This window comes from Eulemur rufifrons, chromosome 30 (genome assembly GCF_041146395.1).
Source record: "Eulemur rufifrons isolate Redbay chromosome 30, OSU_ERuf_1, whole genome shotgun sequence".
NCBI lineage: Eukaryota > Metazoa > Chordata > Mammalia > Primates > Lemuridae > Eulemur > Eulemur rufifrons.
In genome coordinates this window covers 40,855,886-40,873,028 of record NC_091012.1, presented here as the reverse complement: position 1 = coordinate 40,873,028, position 17,143 = coordinate 40,855,886, and the positions used below count along the sequence as shown (strand labels likewise).

The following is a 17,143-nucleotide window of genomic DNA, read 5'->3' as shown; positions in this document are numbered from 1 at the left end:
CACAGAATGAATACATTCATATTTGCATGTGTCATATTTACGTAAGGAAACACTGAAGGTTAAAGAACTACAACAAAACACTAATAAAATTACTGATAGGAGCGTAATGGGGATAAAGAATAGAGAGGACATAAGTGGAAGTGAAGCTTTCCATATGTTCCTTTTTATAGTTTTCATTTCTAAATCATGTAAATTCAAAATAATTAAAATGGTATATATATATATACAGCTTCCTAACTCAGCCATTAAATTTCTAGTACAATATGATACTGACTCTGGTCTTTTTACTTTTGAGAATGGCTATTCTCAGTTTATCGAAACTTTATCTAGGGTTTTCAAATTGTGCCCTTGTGAAATAAAATCCTCAGGGATTGCAAATGCTGTCTTTATTTATATTTTTATTTGCAGGAAGGCACTGAGTTTAAGAGAGCTAGAGAAAGTCCAGTTTGATTTGATGTTAACCAAATAGGAGATTGCCCAGATGCTATTGATCTCCAGCACTCGACAGCAAAAACGCCCTTGGGTGTGCATCACTTCAAGCAAACGGAAGCGTGCTCCGCTGAGAGTGGGGATGCCTGGCTGGGGGGTGGGGGGAACCTGAGTGCACGACATCCAGCTGGGAGTGCAATTCCTGTAGAAAGCCCCCTTCCTGTCGCAGCACCCACAGCACTCTGAGCCTGCTTGCAGCCCAACGGCCTCGCTGAGAATGCTACATTTAAAAGTGCAGTTTTTGGATGATTCTCAGAAGACTTTTGTGGTTGATGTAAGTGGAAATCACATTGCTATTATTCCTTTATTATTCATTCAGTAATGGTCATTTGAGGACAGCCCATTAGCTGGCGATGTTATGCTTTCTTTAGGACCGAATGAAGGAGGACTGTGGTTTTTAGCTTTGGAAAAGAAATCGGTATTTGGTATCACAATGTAGCTCATGTTTTCCCAATAACCTTTCTTCTAGAACAGGTTATCTTTTCTCAAAGGACAAGAAAAGCAAATTTTACAGATATGCTAACTATTTGTAACAGGGCAAAGCAGCAATAACTTAGTTCTCCTACCCAAGAAGGTATTATTGTTCATTGAAATTATTTGTCTGTGAGTTTCACCCCATGAGTATTTGTGGGAAGAAAATTGTGGTTCTGAGGGGAAGGAGAGGGGGAAATCTACCCGCCTTTTCTGAAGAAAACCTATGGGTTATGGGGGATAAAATTGTGCAGTTGTAACGAGAACTTCAGGAAGTAATGACAAGTATAAGAGAGAAAAATAGGATAAGAGTCTATTTAGTTTGATTTAGTACTTATAGTTCAGGGTTCTTAATATAATTCCTAGCTACAAGATGATTGCATACAATTATACCTCATCTCTTCAAGAAAGAACAAATGGATTAAGCACATCATTTGGTGCTCATGTTCCGGCATCTTAAGATATGTACATTTTGATGTCAGGATTTATGTATGAGCATTTTGAAATGTTCTATGTTTTTACTGGAACCAAAAATGCTATTTGCTCTGATATTTACATCAGCTACTAACAAGAAACAAATAGTTCATTTTCTCTGAAATTCAAACAAAATATTGGTTGTTTTCTTTTATAAATAAACTGACAACTACTGTAGCTCAGCTGTAATGTTGGGTGTGTGGGTAGCCTATTTTTCCAATGAGTATTTCATTTTTATTTGAATCATGTGCTTTGGGGGTGATGACTTCATGGCTTCGGCTGCTGTTTTGCTGTCTCTTCCTTTCAGTTTTATGTGCAAAAGGCATTTCTAGGTCCACAGACCTGAATGATTTGTTTTTGTAGCAAATAGCTTCCATTAGAGGTATGAGGCATTTCCTATTCTTTCTTGGAATTATATTTAAGGGGTGGAAAATGGCTTTTGAGTAGTTTATCCATTTGCAGGCTGGTGGTGTATGCTCACAGTGCTGCAGTACCTGAATTAGTGAGCTGGGTATTCAAAAGACACTGCTTTAGGCTAAGATTTTAATAGATATTTCAAGCAACTCAAAGAGAAATCTTTGACAAAAAGTGACAGAAGAGTTTTCTGAATGTGCATTCTAATTCAGACCCAATTAAATGGGGTGCGGGAAGCACAGTCCCATGGCTTCACAAAATTCACCTTCTGAAGAGCCGATTCCAGCAACTTGAAGCCAGCATGATTTGGCTTCAAGTCAGATTGTATCTTTCCAGCTGCAACACATTGTGTTCCTTGGAAAGATAATGGGAGAGATTTGATACCCAGCAATTCGGGTGTCAAAGCATCTGTTCCCTTTTGCTCTGTGGAAGGCTGCTCTGTAAGTAGCAATCGTGGTGTTACCCAAAGTGGCAATAGCACTGGCTGCAGTACCATGAGCACCTTTGTCCTGAGGGAACCTGAGTTTAAGTTAGTATCCAGTCATCCAACAGTATCTTCTCTCCTTAACAATACCAGACTGATGATGATGATGATGATAGCAGTAGTAGTGAGTCACTGGTGGATAGCACTTTAAAATTTACAAAGCAATTTTACAGCCATTAATTCAATTGATCCTTCATCCCACCCTATGAGTGAAGGCAGGGAAAAGATCTTTTCCCATTTTTCAAATTAAGAGATGGGAGCTCAGGGAGCTAAAGTGACTTGTGCAGGATCACACAGCATATAAATACAAAGCTGGGACTTCTAATCTGGAACTCTCTGCACACCTCCATGTACAATTATAATCAGAACACTCACCTGTCAGCAGCCTTCTAGTCCTGAAATACTGCTCATGCACATTATTTATTTTCTGTGGCCCTCAAGGACATAGAATTTGGCATACAGTGAGTTTTTGATGACTATTGTGAACCAGTTAATAGATCCTTCTTTCCTTACCCATGGATGAGGAGCTATATGGGAAAGTGGCCCCTATAGGTCAGGGAGACCACAGCATGAATCTTTTCATCGATTCAACCATTTGAAAAGCAACCTAAAGAATGCCCTCTTTTATTAGTACTAACATCCTAAACAAGATGGAGAAAAGCTTGGAACCATAATGAAGAGAACCCATTAGTAGCTGAGGAAAGGCACACGGAGGGGCTTTTGATACCACATGTAACTGAAGTCTCAAGAGGCATGGATCATCCCCAAGGAAAATTGTCTTTCAAGAAAAAAATTCAAGAAAATAATTGGCTGCATGGGGGGAAAGAGTGGACTCTTGGGCATTGGTGTTGATTTTACAGAAAGTACAATGGTAGAAATATAAAAAGGACACATGTTCAGATGGAATAATGTCTCTTGGGGAAGGCTAATTGACATCCAGAACCCTCACTCCACCCCCAATAGCATTGTCTTGGAGAATTTGCCAGCATCCAAGATGTGTCTCAGGCCTACGGATTCAGAAGCCTGATTTGTTAGCACCCCACAAGAATCGAAGTCAGAGACTGACATTTAAAATCAAAATGCTGGTGTCACAGTTTACAGTGGGATTGGGGACATGAAGTCCTCCCATCAGTTATATACGATGCCAAATTATGTCAGAAAAGTCAGATCTGGAGGAATTAGATATATGATTCTAATATTTGATGGCTTGATAATACATCCATCTCCACACGGGCCCTGTCATTGAGACATTTTAGTCACTCATTTATTAATTTAGTCATTTAGTTAACAAATTATTATTGAGGACCTAATATGTTCTAGGACCTGTTCTGGGAACAGTAGACTCTACTATATTGGTATGTAAAGTTCTTGAGCAAGGGCACACTCTGGCCTGGGCAGTGCTGGCTGGGCACTACCAACTTTGGCCTCAGTGCTTCCTTTAATCTCTCATTGCATGATTGATGAACCCCCTTTGTGATTGTTCTACTTTGTGTTTAACTTGATAATACCTTAAATGAGATTACTGGAAAGAGTGGCTGGCCCCAGAGAAATTCTTTTTTTACGAAGTTTCTTTGCATATGTGCACGCTGTGGCACTGTGTGTTGACTTGATAGATGAATTCTCTGAAAATATTAGTCAATCTTTTCTTTAATGAATTTCCAAGAATGGTTAGGGGTGCAGTATAGGTATGGAACTTCAGAATTGCTAGAATGTGCCTACTAAAGTATAATCCAATGAAGAAAATGAATTTAGTGAAAATCTTATGTTACTTTTCAAGTCTCCCTCTATATTTCATAAAACTGATCATTGTCAAATATCAACATCATCCTTACTGCTGCTTTTATCATGGACAGTATATCTTTAGACCATGGGTGGGGAACATGAGGCCTTAAGGATCTTCTGTAGTTTGGTCAGTAGTGAAATACATAACCTCTCCCCTCACTTCACAAGGCAAAGTTCTTCCAACCCCAATGAGATAGAATTGCTCTGATGTCATAGAATGTACCTAGATTTGGGGCTACAAAAGCTGCACCACTTTAGCTGTGTAATCTTGGGCCAGTCACCTACCCCCTTAGCTCCTTGAGTTATTGTAATGAGTAATATAAATGAGATAATGTATATTTGGAGTCTGATAAAACAGCATAAATTTGACTCTGCCTCTGACAAGCTGTGGGGCCTTGGGCACGTCACTTAACCTATCTGAGCTTTAGTTCTGTCAACTCTAAAAACCTAGACTTGAGGTGTCAGGAAAAACTTCCAAAACAATATACCATTGCCAAGTAGGAGTTAAGAAGATGAAGAGTGGGAAGAAGTGTGGTAATCAAAAAGGAAAGAATGTGGGGGTAAGGAAGAACTTCCCCTTTCCCCGGAAAGTTTGCTGAAAGATCAACTCACAGTTAAGGGAAATTAGTAAGAGGAAGAAGTTTATTTGTCATGTCCATGGAGAGAATCACAGACTGATTACCCAATATCCCAATGGGATCCAGATATTTTATGCTCTCCTTTTAGAGGGGAGGGGAGATTAAAAATATAGGTAATTCTGTTTAAGGGCAATAAATGGTTGCTAGGGGGGATGAATGGATGGGGAAAACAGATTGACTTGTAAATGAGTCTCTTTGCAAATTAAATTAACCTGAGAGACAGGTACTATATTTAAAATGATTTGGACCAGGTCTGGTTGCATTCTTGATTTTCTTTCCTGAACTATAGTGAGATAACAGGGAAGGAAAAGGAAGTCAATTGTTCTTTTGATGAATCCATCTGGTTATGCAGATAGAGGGAAAGCCCATTCCCAGGCCCTGTTGATCTCTAAGGGCCTTTAATTCAAAGTATTCTTTATACCAAGGATTCACATTTTGGGGTGAAATTTCCTGAGCTCCTTCAAGAATGAAGGCTGATGTGTAAAAGGGAACATAGTCCTTTTACAGAACAAAATGAAGGTCAAACTGAGTGAAGACTGGCATGTTGAAAGGAAGATGGATAGTGGCTGGAAAGCAAGGCTGAAGAGGTGGGTGGGCAGCTAGATCATTTAGGCAATGTATTCTATATATGAAGAAGTATGATCTTAATCCTGAAGTGAGGGAGAACCAATAAATGGTTTAAACCCTAAAAATAGGGACATTAGTATCTGACTATTATTCATTAATTAATGCATTCAGCCAATATTTAATGAAATATGGCTCTAAGTGCTGGGCATCCCAGGTAGAATCTAGATAATAGCATCAAGTTTAGTAGATCCAATTTTAGATGGTCAAACTATGCCCTAACCCATATATCCAAACATCAGTATTGCAGCCTAATGGAAGTCTGAACTTCCAATGGTGAAGACAGGAAGGATGGACAAAAGAAATGCTAATGAGGTAGAATTTCTAGAACCATCTGATGCCACCCTTTTGGATATAGGAGATGAGTGAGGTGGAGTCCAAGTGACATTCAAGTTTCTGGCTTAGGTGACTGGTGGGATGGTGGCCTCATTCACCAAGATAGAGGATAGCATAGGAGGGGCAAGTGGAGGGGGAACAATAAGCAGTTTTGTGTCAGATTTATAGATGGGATTAGGGAAAGAGAAACACAACTGGAGTTGGGCAGACCTGAATTCTAGTCCCGGCTCCAACAGTTTTAAGGTGGGGGACATTATGTGGGTCACTTCACCTCTCTGAGCCTGTTCCCTTATCACTAAAATGGGGTTATAGCACCTACCCCATGAGGTCATTGTTGAAGATAAATGGAATAGCAAAGGTAAGGTTCCTGACACAAAGTAGGTACTTGAAGTTTGTTAATTCCCCTCTCCCTTGCTTACAGACCTCTTAATTTTTATACTTTGCAAAGAAACATTGAACAGTCTTTCACCTTCAACTTGGAGTTTCTTTTGATAATGCTTGATTTTGCAACCCACCTCTGGGCAATAGAGCTATGCTCCCCTAGGTCAGCACTTCCTCTGGGGCTTCTGGGGTTAATTTATCCTGCCTTTCTGCATGGTTTGGCCTCTGCTTATTCAGCAGCCCCAAGGGATTTGCTCTTCCCCTTGGAGTCATTAATCCTGGGAGGGTCCATAAGAACTGTCTAGAGTTACCTAAAATAATATAGGGCTTCCTTTAAGGAAGCAGATGGAAATAGCCAAATCCTTTGCATTTGACTACATTCTAAATTACTCCATGGTCACTATTCATAGTAATGCTGACACAGTTAACAATTATGATAACGATTTACTGAATAGTGATCATAAATAGTATTTATCTACACATTGTGTTCCAAATGTATTTTGCATGCACTATCTTACACAGTTCTCACACAAATCAAATACACGAGTGTCACTATCTGGGGTAGTTACATAAGCTCTCTGTGCCTCAGGGTTTGTCATCTATAAAATGGGGGTAAATTTAGCACCTGCTCCATAGGCTTGTTACAAAAGTTAAATGAATTAATATATGTTAAAGACTTAGAATAGTGCCAGTAAGTGCTATTTAAGTGTTTGCTACTGATGCCTAATGGAATCGGCTCTGATTATAGATGGTGAACACATACCCTGGTACTTATTGTTAGGGTGGAAACTCACTAGGTGCTCGTGGCACAGGGGAGAAAGATTTCTCACACAGTGATTAAGATATACAGAAGTAAAAGTTTATCTATTTTCGAGAGAGAGAGAGAGGCCACAGCACTGAAGAAAAGGTAAAGGGTAGTGTCGGGCAGCTGAGGAAAGTTGCTCAGAGTTTTAAAGGGTTAAAATGGCTTTTTTTCTCTCTGCCTCAGCAGACTGATAACAGAAGCAGCAGCAAAGCAGTCACAGGTGCTCTTTATTTTTACCTTTGTGAGGCTGACTTTGTCTGAGTCCTTGGAATCTGGTGCTGGTGAGAACTGAAGTGGGGAGATCACATCCCTGCTGTCCACCTAGGGCTCTTCAAGGCTGAGAAAGAACTCTTAGAGATAACAAGTTAGGCCACAGGTGTTTTAATTAAAACAAAACTAAGGGGGTAGTTGTGTCGTGAGTTTTCTTCAAAGGGGAAATTATGTGCTGTGAGTTTATTGCTCTCACTTTTTGTTTGATAGTTTATCTTCCTCTGTTAGATATGTTGTTAATAAGGCCAACATTCATTTATGCCCAACCAGCAATATTCCAAGCTGATGAGGCCTGAAATATTATGTTTATCTCTATTTTACAGGCATGTAAGCTGAGCCACAGAAAGGTTGACTTATCCAAGATCATATTGTCGTTTAAGTTAGTGGGTGAGCTGAGATTCAAGCCCCAGTCTGTCTAGCTTCAAAATCCTGTCTGGTCATTTGTTAGATGGTAGGCTTCTGACTCAAGTATGATTGCTGTATATGCAGCGAAGCTTCCTGCTTTTCCAGGACTTCATGACTTATCCTCTAGTCCCAAGAAGGCTGCCTCACATGAGATACTCGATTGATGTTTGTTGATAGACTGACCAACAGGCTGACCAGATCGGCTCTCCACCACTTTGTCCCTGTACAAAGAATGCCAAGTGAAGAAGCTTCTATATCCGGTCAGAAAAGTCATCCTGGAATCCTAACATCTCAGCGTAGCCAATGTTGGCTCTCTCTTTGCCAGGGATTTATTTGTCATTGCAGGAGGGCTGTGCTGCCCGGTGAATGCCTTTGTTTAAACTGAGTTTCCTCTGTCACTCATATTCTAAGTTTTGTTGATTCGGAAAATACATCCAACTGAAAAAGAAAGAAAGTGTTTGTGCTTTGTCTGGCCCCAGGCCAGGCTGAGTAGTGGGCCAAGTATGGTTTGGGTGCCACCTGCCCCACGCCTCTGGGGGCCCCACATCTTCTGCTGTCACCTGAATGTCAGGCTGCCATCCTGCTCAAGCTCAGAAGAGAAGACGGGCCTCCAGCCTTCCCACTCCCACCCCTGCCTGGCTTCTCTTCCCAGCCCCACAGCTGAAAGGAGGGAGCCTGAATGCAAGAACGTTTGAGGCGCTGTGGGAGGGGGTTGGGGAACTGGCTTTGGAGCTGGGTGGGTGGTGGTTGGGTGTTTGTTCAAGTCTGCACTCGTGGGAATCTCTGGGAAAAGTTGCAGTTAGTTGGGGCCTTGCCACCCCTTCACCTTTCATCACAGTGCAGGGCCCGCCTGCTGCCCGGCCCTGCAGCCAGAGCTCTCCACAGAACTTCCCACTGAGTGAGACTCAATAAAAGGCAAGATTCCTCTGAATTCTGTAGGAGTTTCTGTCTCTCTTTTAAATTGCTGGTTACTCTGCATTTGCATCATTGTTTGACCTGTCACAATCACAAATATGTTACACTAATAGCGCTTAGCCTTAACTTGTGCTTTAAGACAAGCACAAGTTTTCGAGCATGAGAAATTCTTCAAACTGAGCTGAGTCCAAAGTCTTGGGGTCAAAAGGGTATGGCTTGAGGAGTAAGATCACCTGGGAGGTGGCTGGACCGGCCCAGCCGTTTCCTAAAAGGACCTGGAGCCTGCCAGCCCAGCAGCAGAGAGCAGGGCTAGCTTCTGTGATACTAGGTGCCACTAAGCGGCTTTGTGCCAAACTGTCAGAACTGGAAAAACATTCCGTGAGATCAGTTCTGCTGCTGAGAGATCCACCCTTGACTGTGCATTTGCACCCCAGGAGGTAGTGCCAAGTTGGCCAATGAGGTGCTAGGACAAGGCACCACTGGGAAGGCTGCAAACCTCAGGAAGAATGGAAGGTGACAGGCGCTCAGAGAAGCAATTCTCCGGAGGCTGTGGAACTCTCTGATGTATAGCTTGTCTGATTCTAAACACAGCTGCTGTGCAAAAGCTACAATTATTACCCCCACAGAATCTAATTCCAGCCCCCTTTTCTCTATTCTCTCTCTTCCTCTCTACCCACTTCCTCCTTCTCTTCTGGGTCCAAGGTGTGGGGCCAGAAAGGGGAGGTCTGTCTGGGTGAGCTGACCCCAGGCCCTGGAAGCACTTAGGCACAGCGCCTCACCACTAGCCTCACCACTAATCGCTAGGCTTAGCTGTCTTAAACAAGAGGTCCTTTGTCCTCTGAGATTCCTTCTAAGATGACGAAATTACCTTTCGACAGACTTAAACAAAGACAAAAGTTCTCCAGAACTTCACACTCGAACATTTTAAGAGATTGCAAGAGATACGTCACAAAGTTATTGTCAGTTGCCTTTAATGCTATGAGATGCCATTTCCTGACCTAACTATGTGCCAGGAATCACCACTTACATTATGCCATACAATCGTTAGTTAATAAATTTGCAAAATAGGTCTGATCATGTTCCTTCATTCCTTCGTCACTCATTTAATAAGTCCTCATGAGCCCTCACTGCTTCCAAGCACTGTGTCGACTCTTGGGGATGCAGAGAATAAATAAGAAATAGTACCCAACCTCAAAGAGTTCATAAGTTAGAGGAAGAATCAGAAATGTAAACAGGTACAAACATCACAGTGTGATATATATATGTAAAATATACATTTTAAACTTTTTTATTTTGTTTATTTATTTTTTTTAGAACCAGAGTCTCGCTCTGTTGCTCGGGCTAGAGTGCCATGGCGTCAGCCTAGCTCACAGCAACCTCAAACTCCTGGGCTCAAGCGATCCTACTGCCTCAGCCTCCCGAGTAGCTGAGACTACAGACATGTGCCACCATGCCCGGCTAATTTTTTTTATTTTTTTGTAGAGACAGGATTTTGCTCTGTTGCCCGGGCTGGTCTCGAACTCCTGGCCTCAAGCATTCCTTCTGCCTCAGACTCCCAAAGTGCTGGGATTATAGGCATGAACCACCGCCTGGCCCAAAGTGTGATGTATACAAATGACAGTGGCAAGGATAGTTTTTTTCTGGCACAACAGAAGAGGGGCACCCAATCCAGATTGAAGTATATGTGTGAAGGAGATGGCCAGGCAGGGTTTTCTGAGGGAGGCGACATCTAACCTGAGCTCTAAATGGCCAGTAGTAATTATTTAGGTATGTTTTGGGGCATTGTGGGATGTGGGGGAGCAGAGTTGGCCTGCTAAGTGGCTGAACTTGATTGAATCTTAATATTGAGGGCAGGGGGCTGAGGGAGTGGTGAGAGACTGAGAGCTGAGACAGAAGAGACAAGCAGGAGCCAAAGTCATAAAAGGGAGTTCTCATATGAAGAAATGAAGTTTCTGCAAGGTTAAATATGAGCTCAAGATCATACGACTGCAAGTAAGTACCTGAGTCAGGAATGAAAAGTAGATGTGTTGACTCCAGAGCCCCAACTCTCTCCCCTACAGCCTGCTGCCTCCAGAATTCTGATAGCCAGTTTGGGTTCATATAATCCTTTCACTGCCTTACCAAGCAAGGGCAATCACTGTCATGAATCCTTCCCACAATTTGTATTCATATTTCAGTATTTAATTAAAAATGTACATAAGAAAATTAGACATTTTAGTATTTAATTGCAAATCTCAAGCAAAAATAAGACAAGTAACCAACAACGTACCCTAAATAAGCTGGGTAAATTCAATTTCTGGAAAAATGTATCCTAAGGAAATGTATTCTTAACACACAAATGTTAAGGTTGTATGTAAAGCCGTATGTACATTTATCATGCACCTTAGTGCTGTTTGCAATAGCTAAAACGACAAAACAGCTGACACGTCCAAAAAGGTGGCTTCTTATATGTAACAGTAACTAATGATGATATTCATGACATAACACTAAGTTTTTTAAAAAGTTGGTTATCCAAGAGTATTATTCTATCACATGCATTGAAATCACCTGGGAAGTTTTACTCTATGATCCTTAGATTGGCTGTCTTTTGACAGGTGGCACTTTATTTCTTCTTGCCTTTCTGTTTCTTTATTCCTCTGATTTTTAAATGAGCATATATTGCTTTTTGAATAAGGCCTAAAAAGCAATAAAAGAAATTTCATTTTAGAACACAGTATGCGAGGCAAGGCATATGTTATTTAGCTTGATTTAGCCATTCCACAACCTATATATGTTTCCAAACAACATGTTGGATATGATAAATATATACAATTTTATTTGTCTGTTAAAATAATAAAGAAAACTAAATAAAAACAATGTCTATATAAGGTCCATTTCCTGCATAAGTAAGCAAAATACAGGGTTCCTCTCATAATGTCAGGGCCAGACTTTCCAAGCTGTTCACAGCCACACTATGTTGTATATGGAAGTTCAAGGCATCTGACCCAAAATATCAAACCCATTGTCCACTAACCCACAATTACCATTCAATTCTTTTCCAACCTAAATAGTAATGATAATAGCTAACATATATCAAGGGAATATTTATTATGTGCCAGGCACTTGTCTAAGTATTTTACATATATTAGCTCATTGAAATCCTCCATGAAATAGGTGCTATCAATACTCCCATTTGACAGATGAGCAAACTGGAAAGAGAGGTGAAATAACTTGTCTAAAGTCACATAGCAGTAAGTGGTAGAAACAAGATTTGAAAGGGGCAATCTGGGTTAAGAGCCCATGCACTTGACCACTTCATCCACATTTTAAGGTTTGTCCTTCAATAGCCATCAGGGTACCATGGAGTTATCTTGGCATTTCACAGCCTAAACAGCTCTTGTATGTGTTGGGAGTGGTGGTGTAGAAAACATGGTCTGCAGTTGCCAGGAAAACTGCCTTGGGCAAAACAGGAAGTGCAAGAGCTCCTAGGGAGTTTTCATGGGACAGATGGACAATGGAAACGGTTCAGAGAAATGGACAAGGTAAGAAAGATATGTGGCATCTGAGAAATATATGAGACCAAAAGGAAAGGTCATTCTTTGAAGCTTAACGGGTGGGGTTATGAGTCCAGAAATAATCAGTGAGTTCTGTTAATTTTGTGCAGGCAAGGAATCTCTGTTGAATAGTTAGTGCTTAACCTGAAACATACTAGATGCTCAAAAAATATCTGTTGAATCAGCGAAAGAATGAATTCTGTTCTTGCTCTCAGCTGCCAGGCAGCTAATCCCTGCTCCAATGAGTTAGCTGATAAAACATTCTAGGAAGTGAAGTCTTAAGTCAGGAGGGATGTGGCACAAACATTTCATGTATTGCAGTAACAATTTTTTCCCCGACCAGCCCTGCATGCATATAAAACTGTGTGATCACAGTAAGCCCTCACTGACTATTTGAAATGGGGTTGCCAGAAATGCCCTACCTCAGGCTCTCTCACAGTACAATAAAGGAGAGATCATCTCTCCTAATAATCTACAAAGGCTCCTCAAGTCTCTCTGTGGAAGCCACTGTGAAACATGTTTGTTCGTTTCTGTATTTGAAGGAATGTAGATTGGAGCCTCTTAAGTCAGGAAAGGCAAATGTCAAATTCAACATTCAGAAGAGAGGAATATCTTTGGTTTTGATTTATAAATAGCAATGAGTCAGCTTAACCAGATCCTTCTGCACAAATAATTCCACCTAAGCAATTAAAGGAGAAAGGTATTGAAAAAGCTTGCATTGGGAGTTTGCAACTAATCTTAAGACACAAATATTAGTATCTCTTGGGACCCAGTTTCCCACTAAAGATTGCTAATAAATTACAAATCCTACCACTACTTCCTTCCCAGGTTCCCTGCCCACAATTCTACAGTTTTCAAGTTAAACCATGCTTTCTCTTTCTTTCTTGTACATTAGAATTTTAGATGTGTAGTAGTTAAAAGAAATACACGAATTAAAAATGTTCTGGGCTTGGCTGTGCTTGTACCTGGGTACAATTAGAGAGTTCCAGACGACTGTTTTTAAGTTATGTTGCACACCCTAAAAATAGAGCTGCCATATTGAAATAGCCTTGAGGAGCGGGGATGGTAGAGGTCCCCAAATCTGGGGCCAGCCCCGGACTAAGTCGGACAGAGAAGAATCTGTAACCGCTAGGCTTTGGGTCATAGAGTCCAGGTCACTCAAAGGCTCACATGTATGAGTTAGCACTCAGGACTTGGATGACTATATGCCTGTGTAGGCTAAAAGGAAAGGGACAGAAAGCTGCAAGCAGGCCCAGGAGTTCAGTGATACTGCTGAGCAGCGGGTTCAGCAAATCTTTGTGAATCACCTACTGTGTGCATAACATATGCGGCAATCAGTCAAGAGGAGAGCAGACTAAAGTGGAGTGTAACCAGCTGCCACTGTGAGTCCAAGTCAGCACTAAGCAGGAGGAACCCCAGTGAAGAGACTAGGTGAACAAGGGTTAGAACTCAGGCAGATGTCTGTGTAGGGACAGAGGAGTGAAATAACAGGTCCTAAATGACTGCTGCAAGAATGGAGCTTGGCAAGAGGCCAAGTCGACTCTGAGGCAGGGGCCCCTGAAAGCTTTCTGATCCAGGGCAGAACTGGTCCCTTAGTGTAGTCCACAGGTATTGACAAACAAGCACACCTGGCTAACATGCGGCTATTGAAAGGGTGGAGAATGAGACAACTCGTGACAGGGAGATTAGCTTGAGTGATAGCTCATATGACCTCTCATTTTGCTAATCATCTAGAAGCCCTTACAGGTTGTTTTGTTTTTTTTTAATTGAAATTTTCACATCCAGCTTCAATAAACAATAGAACCTAAGTTCATTATAAATAGATTAGAAAATTCTAGTAAGCAAAACGAAGAAAATAAAATTCAAGTAGAATCTCATCACCCAGATTTTAACCTTTTGGTGTATATTTTATACGTTGAAATACTACTTTCTCATGGATCCCTAAGCTGCACACGTGCCTCCCCGTTCCACTTAGTTTGGAACAGTTTCCCGAATATATTCAAAAAGATTTTATGTTCCATCAACACAGATTCTCCACAGTAGCCCTAAGACTCTGGGTTTCATGCCCTCTTATTAAAGTAGACGTTTTAAAAGGCATTATTCCTTAATGACTTCTTTATAGGGTTTCTGTGAAATTCACAACTTGTCAGAACAGCATGGCTTCCGACCTGTCCACGGCCCTGCTGAGCAACATAGCACTCTTTCTAAATGGACTAAAGCTGATTTTAGGAAAGAAGACACAGGAATCGGGTACAAGTGAGGAAAGGGAGGCAGAAGGGAGAAAAAGAGACATTAAAGTAATAATAAGCAGAAGGACAGAAAAGTGAGTCAACAATACAGTCCAAATGTGAGAAGAGATCAGAAAGTCAGGTAAAAACAGTGAAGATGAAAGGAAGGAGTGAATCACAAGAACAATTTTTATTTTTATTTATTTATTTTTTTATTTTATTTTTTTTTTATTTCATCTTATTGTTATGGGGGATACAGAATTGCAGGTTACATACGTTGCCCATGTACCGCCTTTCCCCCCAAGTCAGAGCTCCAGGCGTGTCCGTTCCCCAGGTAGTGCGCGTTGCACCCATCATGTAGGTATATATCCCTCCCTCCCCAGCCCCCCCTTCCCGAGTCAGCACCTTCAAGCGTGACCATTCCCCAAACGGTGCGCAATGCACTCATTGTGTAGGCATACCCCCATCCCCTCCCCCACCCCCCACCTCAGTCTGATATCCGATTGGTGTCGTTCCCAGATGTGTATTTAGGTGATGATCAGGGAAACGAATTTTCTGGTGAGTACATGTGATGCTTGTTTTTCCATTCTTGGGATACTTCACTTAATATAATGGGCTCCAACTCTCTCCAGGAGAACCATAGAGATGTCGTATCTTCATTATTCCTTATAGCTGAGTAATATTCCATGGTATACATATACCACAGCTTACTAATCCAATCATGTATTGATGGGCATTTGGGTTGTTTCCACATCTTTGCTATTGTGAATTGTGCTGCTATAAACATTCGGGTACATGTGTCTTTGTTATAGAATGACCTTTTTTCCTTTGGGTATATGCCCAATAATGGGATTGCTGGATCGAATGGCAGGTCTACTTGAATCTGTTTAAGATACCTCCATAATGCTTTCCACAGGGGTTGCACTAGTTTGCAGTCCCACCAGCAGTGTATGAGTGTTCCTGTCTCTCCACATCCACGCCAACATGTGTTGTTTTGGGTTTTTTTGATAAAGGCCATTCTCACTGGGGTTAAGTGATATCTCATTGTGGTTTTGATTTGCATTTCTCTGATGATTGGGGATGTTGAGCATTTTTTCATATGTTTGTTAGCCATTCTTATATCTTCTTTCGAGAAGTTTCTATTCATGTCATTTGCCCACTTTTTGATAGGGTTGTTTGATTTTTTCTTGCTGATTTTCCTGAGTTCTAAATAGATTCTTGTTATCAGTCCTTTATCTGATGTGTAGTATGCAAAAAGTTTTTCCCATTCTGTAGGTGGTCTGTTTATTCTCGTGACTGTTTCTTTGGCTGTGCAGAAGCTTTTTAATTTAATCATGTCCCATTCATTAATTTTTGTTGCTGCTGTGATTGCCTTGGGGGTCTTCTTCATAAAATCTTTACCTAGGCCAATGTCTGTAAGAGTCTTTCCTACATTTTCTTCTAGAATTCTGATTGTATCACGCCTAGGGTTTAAGTCTGTTATCCACCGTGATTTGATTTTTGTGAGAGGTGAAAGCTGTGGGTCCTGTTTCAGTCTTCTACAAGTGGCTAACCAATTCTCCCAGCACCATTTATTGAATAGGGATTCACAAGAACAATTTTTAGCTGTTTAGCTCTTTCTTAGCCTTCATACACCTAGATATTAGATTTCTCTTTACATTTAAGGACAGCCTGGTATAATAAAATAAGCCCATTACTGGAGGCCAGAAGACCTGGGTTCCTTTCCCAGGTCTGCTATTAACCTGTTGAGAGACCCTAGGCAAGACTGTTACCTGCTCTGGATCTAAATCTCCCCACTTGTAAAATGAGGGGCTTGGAGTACATGATAATATCAATGATCCCTGTTGTGTCCCAAGTGTCTCATATTGCTAGATATACACAGAATCAATTTCTAGTTTAAAAGAGAACTCCATCTATCATTTAGAATCTGGTTGTGCATTGTGCATACCACATAGATTTCGTGCTAAAGCATTACGTGGAAACAAACAATTATAATTGTTTTAATTACCCAGAGTAGCTAGCAATTTCTACAAGACTTGGGAGCACTGTCGTGAGAATGCTGTTATTACACTGTCACTTTTCAACAGTCTTTCCAATATAAGCATGATAATTTCAGTGTCCCAGGAGTGGGGGCAGGATTGCTGTTAGGATGGAAATCTTGTAGGTTTTTTCTTTTCTTTTTTTTTTCTTAGCATGAGGGGTAACTCTGAGCAGTGAGTCTCTTAGACTCCATCCAGCTACTCCAGTAAAGGCTGTGAATCAGATGCAACCTGTCCAAGTCATTGCCAGGCCTGCATAAGGCCTCAGGTAATGACACATTATCATTCCCTTGTAGCTTTGAAAAGGTGTCTGCCAGAAAGTATCACCTATCAGGTACTGGACTAGCTATGTGATTCCAGAGTTCTCTTCCGAACTTGGTTTAGTCAGCGTCAATATGGCCGTGGGTATAGAGGGTGGTGGTCAGGCAGCTGCTCAGCTTGATTCTCCAGGACCTCCTAGGCCAGTCACGTGGGCCGGAAATCTTTCTGGGAAGTTAATCCTAAGCAACTTTAAGCCTTCCATCTTTCACACTTGCAACCCTTTGAACTGCTTTATGTCTTTAGAAATAAAATAAAAACCAGTTGTAATTTGGTGTGAATTTCACACGTACACAAGCATCCATGAGGGTTGTTCTCTCTGCTTGGCCCCGCCAGGAAATCTTTAGTACCCAGTTAAACTGTGCTTCCCTCCAGGGTTTATTGCTGAGTCCTATGAGCTCTGGGGAAAGGGCCTCAGCTGACTTCCTACTTATTCTTTGTTCTTTGATGTGTCTAACTGCACCTTGCTCTCCACCAGATGCTAAAAGACTATACTGCCTGCAGAGAGAGCTCCAGTTTAGAATGAACTGCTGCTAC

At 41.3% G+C, this 17,143-nt stretch overlaps 1 protein-coding gene across 2 annotated transcripts in view; it reads left to right on the top strand.

The window, feature by feature from the left end:
• Positions 1 to 511: 511 nt before the first annotated feature.
• The window catches only part of FRMD7 (FERM domain containing 7), a 47,636-nt gene continuing 31,004 nt past the window's right edge, over positions 512 to 17,143 (top strand). For both annotated transcript variants that reach the window (XM_069463850.1, XM_069463848.1), the window contains exon 1: positions 512 to 763. In XM_069463850.1, coding sequence (XP_069319951.1) covers positions 707 to 763 — 57 coding nt within the window. In that variant the 5' untranslated portion in view covers positions 512 to 706. The remainder of the gene's footprint in view (positions 764 to 17,143) is intronic.